Genomic DNA, 3,041 nt, shown 5'->3' with positions numbered 1-3,041 from the left:
TCCCAAAGTGCTGGGATTACAGGCTTGAGCCACCGTGCCCGGCCGTCAACGTGCAGTCTTTTGTGACTGGCTTCTTTCACTTAGTGTAATGTTTTCAAGGTTCACCCTCAATATATCTGTTTAAAATAAATGAATAAATGAATGGGTAACTCTGTCTAGTGCAACCCAGAATCAGAACTCTGAATAACCAGACCCCTGGCTGACCCTCTACTTCCTGGTAGGAAAAGAGTTCCCTCTCCATAGGAGCCCCAAGAAATGATGTCTACTTCCCAAGAGAGGTTTCAAATAATCTAAGTTTCTGGTTGAGTTAAGCTCTCGGAGGGTAAGGGCTCTATACGGACAATTAATGACACATAAGACCTGGGCAAGTACCCAACACATGGCTTTAGTTTTTCTTTTAAACATATATTTATTAAGGGTCTATCAGGCACAAAGTGTCATACTTAGCTCTTTCTTACTTCTCACTTTATATTACAACCTGCTCAGTGAGATAGGTATATCTGGTTTATAATGGGCATTACATATGAGAAGTGATACTCATAGTGAGTATCATAGTGATACTCTAGCAATTACTGATAATTGTTCCAGCAACTTCCAGAGATTACCCATTTATCATGTGCAGCTTTTCTGATTCCAGTAGCAGATTCAATGCAATTCCTCCGACTGAAGGAAATGTTTAGATTTTAGAGGGAATTGTTTATTCTCAATCATTCTCCTTGCTCTAGGTGACAGAATCAATTCAGATTTAATCCACCGAATCTGCTTGCCATGGTGAGTCGGAGGAAAAGCAGAAACACAGAGCCCAGGAGGAAGGGCTGAGAGCCTAGGCAAGGGAGGGATGCCTAGAAAGAGCCAAGGCTGTAGAAGCCCCCTGGGATGGCTGGATCTACAACAGAACATGGAAAAGAAACTGCTCAGAGTAGAGGGAGTCATAACAGAACATTTCCACAAGGTCAGGGAAAGCTGTGGCTCAGAACTGATGTTTCCTCAGAGGACATGCATTAAAAAAATGCAGGGAACAGAATCTTGTCCAGGTGTGGGTCCCTTGGGTACCCTAACTTAACTCTTTAGAGCTCCCACCTGGTGGAGTCTGTGACTGACTAAAGCCTCTCTAGACCCCAGTCCCAGAGAGGAGTCCTGGAAGCTCCTGAGGCCTCTTTGGATTGCAGGGACAAGGAGGCAGAAGAATGTCAGGAATGACCCAGCACGTGCCTGGTTGTGCAAGAGCCACCTCCTGCTCTTCTCAGAGCCAAGCCTGGGCCCTATAAAAGACACATCCAGCTTCAGCACCTCATCTGCTCTGACTCCCCAGGGACGTGTCTGTGCTCCTGCGTGACCAGGGTGAGTGGCAACCTGGGATACCAGAGAGGTATGAGCAAGGCAGAGGGATGGGGAGGATGGAGGTAGGCTGGAGAAAGAGAGTTGTGTGCTTGTGTTCTGCCATACTGAGCAGGAATAGGACTCAGTCTGCCTTGAATCTACTGAGGCTCTGAGGCCTACTGGAGCTCATTTAGGTGGGAAAAGCTAACTGTGCACATCTTTTCCAATTCTGTGTTCAGTGACTTCACGTTGGTAACTTCAAAACTACCATGTTGGATATATTTCCACCATGGAAACTGGCAAATACTTCAAGCCAAGTCCTTTTATCTGGAGATTTCATTGTGAAATATTTTCCAGAGGACCCCTTGGTGTATTCTGAAACACCAAGCTGGTACTTAGGGCTTGTATTAAGGAAATAGGTACTTCAGGGAGCTGTGAATACTCTACTCAGGCTTGTGAGGACAGAGCAATCCAAGTTTCCCTTGAAAGGAAGAAGAAGAAGCTCATTCTGTTAATTTTTAATCTATATACTTTTATCTGGAGGAAAGATTCAAGTCGTTTCTTTCAGGTTACTGATGTGACTGTATGATCTAAATATCATTCTTCTTCTACACATGCATTGATTTTAGAGGAGGTATAATTATGACCTTTGGTTTGAAATATTTAAAGAGTTTCATTATTATCTTTTAGGTTGACTACACTCCAGCCAGCATGTCTTGCCAGCAAAACCAGCAGCAGTGCCAGCCCCCTCCCAAGTGTCCTCCCAAGTGTACCCCAAAATGTCCACCTAAGTGTCCCCCCAAATGCCCACCCCAGTGCCCAGCTCCATGTTCCCCTGCAGTCTCTTCCTGCTGTGGTCCCAGCTCTGGAGGCTGCTGTGGTCCCAGCTCTGGGGGTTGCTGCAGCTCTGGAAGTGGTGGCTGCTGCCTGAGCCACCACAGGCCCCATCTCTTCCACCGGCGCCGGCACCAGAGCCCAGATTGCTGTGAGAGTGAACCTTCTGGGGGCTCTGGCTGCTGCCACAGCTCTGGGAGCTGCTGCTGACCTGGTCTTCAGAGGAGCTCTTGGGACTGAATGGTCAAGAACCTGCTGCAGCCTGATGGATACGCTTTCTGCTTCCTCTCATTCCATTCATTGGTGTGCAGAGACCACAAAGACTCATGGGGCTTCCCTGCAATAATTTCATGCTTGATGGAGGACCCCAATTGCAGCCTTCTTTTCCTCCTTTATCTCATGTTATAATAAAGCTCTGATTTCTGACTCACTAAATGTCTTGGTCATTCTATTTTCTTCTGAGATTTGTAATGTCCTCCAAAGGACAGGGCCCCAGAGAAATTTTCTTTATGAGGCAAGGAGAAGACATGAGTAGGTGATACATGAAAAGCTGCTCCGAGGAACTGATTCCCCCAAAGGCAGGGTGGATGGAGCTCCAAGAGGGTCAACTCTGGCTATGGCAGCTTTGCCTTTCTCTCCACTAAGCCAGACACATGTTCTAATTTTCTGTCTATTTCAGACGTTGGGAAGGTTGGGAAGCTCTGCAGACTTGTTCTTCTCTAGGGCGAAGAACACATCTAAATGAAGCAATACTTCCCTGCTGTTAGAATCAATAGTTGGTAAAATGCTTGAAACGGATGTTGAGACCCTTCCTCCTGTTAAGTACAGTCCGTGGTCACTGAACTCCTTTTCAGAAAGGGTGAGTCTGGTGAAGATCAGCCTTTTGA

At 46.4% G+C, this 3,041-nt stretch overlaps 1 protein-coding gene across 1 annotated transcript in view; it reads left to right on the top strand.

The window, feature by feature from the left end:
* The window catches only part of LOC105540376 (late cornified envelope protein 2D), a 4,584-nt gene extending 2,001 nt beyond the window's left edge, over positions 1–2,583 (top strand). The window contains exons 2-4 of the mRNA XM_011980972.1: positions 726–771; positions 1,170–1,341; positions 2,011–2,583. Of these exons, the coding sequence (XP_011836362.1) occupies positions 2,032–2,364 (333 nt within the window). The 5' untranslated portion in view covers positions 726–771; positions 1,170–1,341; positions 2,011–2,031 and the 3' untranslated portion in view covers positions 2,365–2,583. The remainder of the gene's footprint in view (positions 1–725; positions 772–1,169; positions 1,342–2,010) is intronic.
* The last annotated feature ends 458 nt before the right edge of the window (positions 2,584–3,041 follow it).

The sequence above is a fragment of the Mandrillus leucophaeus genome, unplaced genomic scaffold (assembly GCF_000951045.1).
Source record: "Mandrillus leucophaeus isolate KB7577 unplaced genomic scaffold, Mleu.le_1.0 Scaffold1049, whole genome shotgun sequence".
NCBI lineage: Eukaryota > Metazoa > Chordata > Mammalia > Primates > Cercopithecidae > Mandrillus > Mandrillus leucophaeus.
The sequence above is the reverse complement of the archived record's forward strand: the minus strand, read 5'-3'. Positions and strand labels throughout refer to the sequence as shown.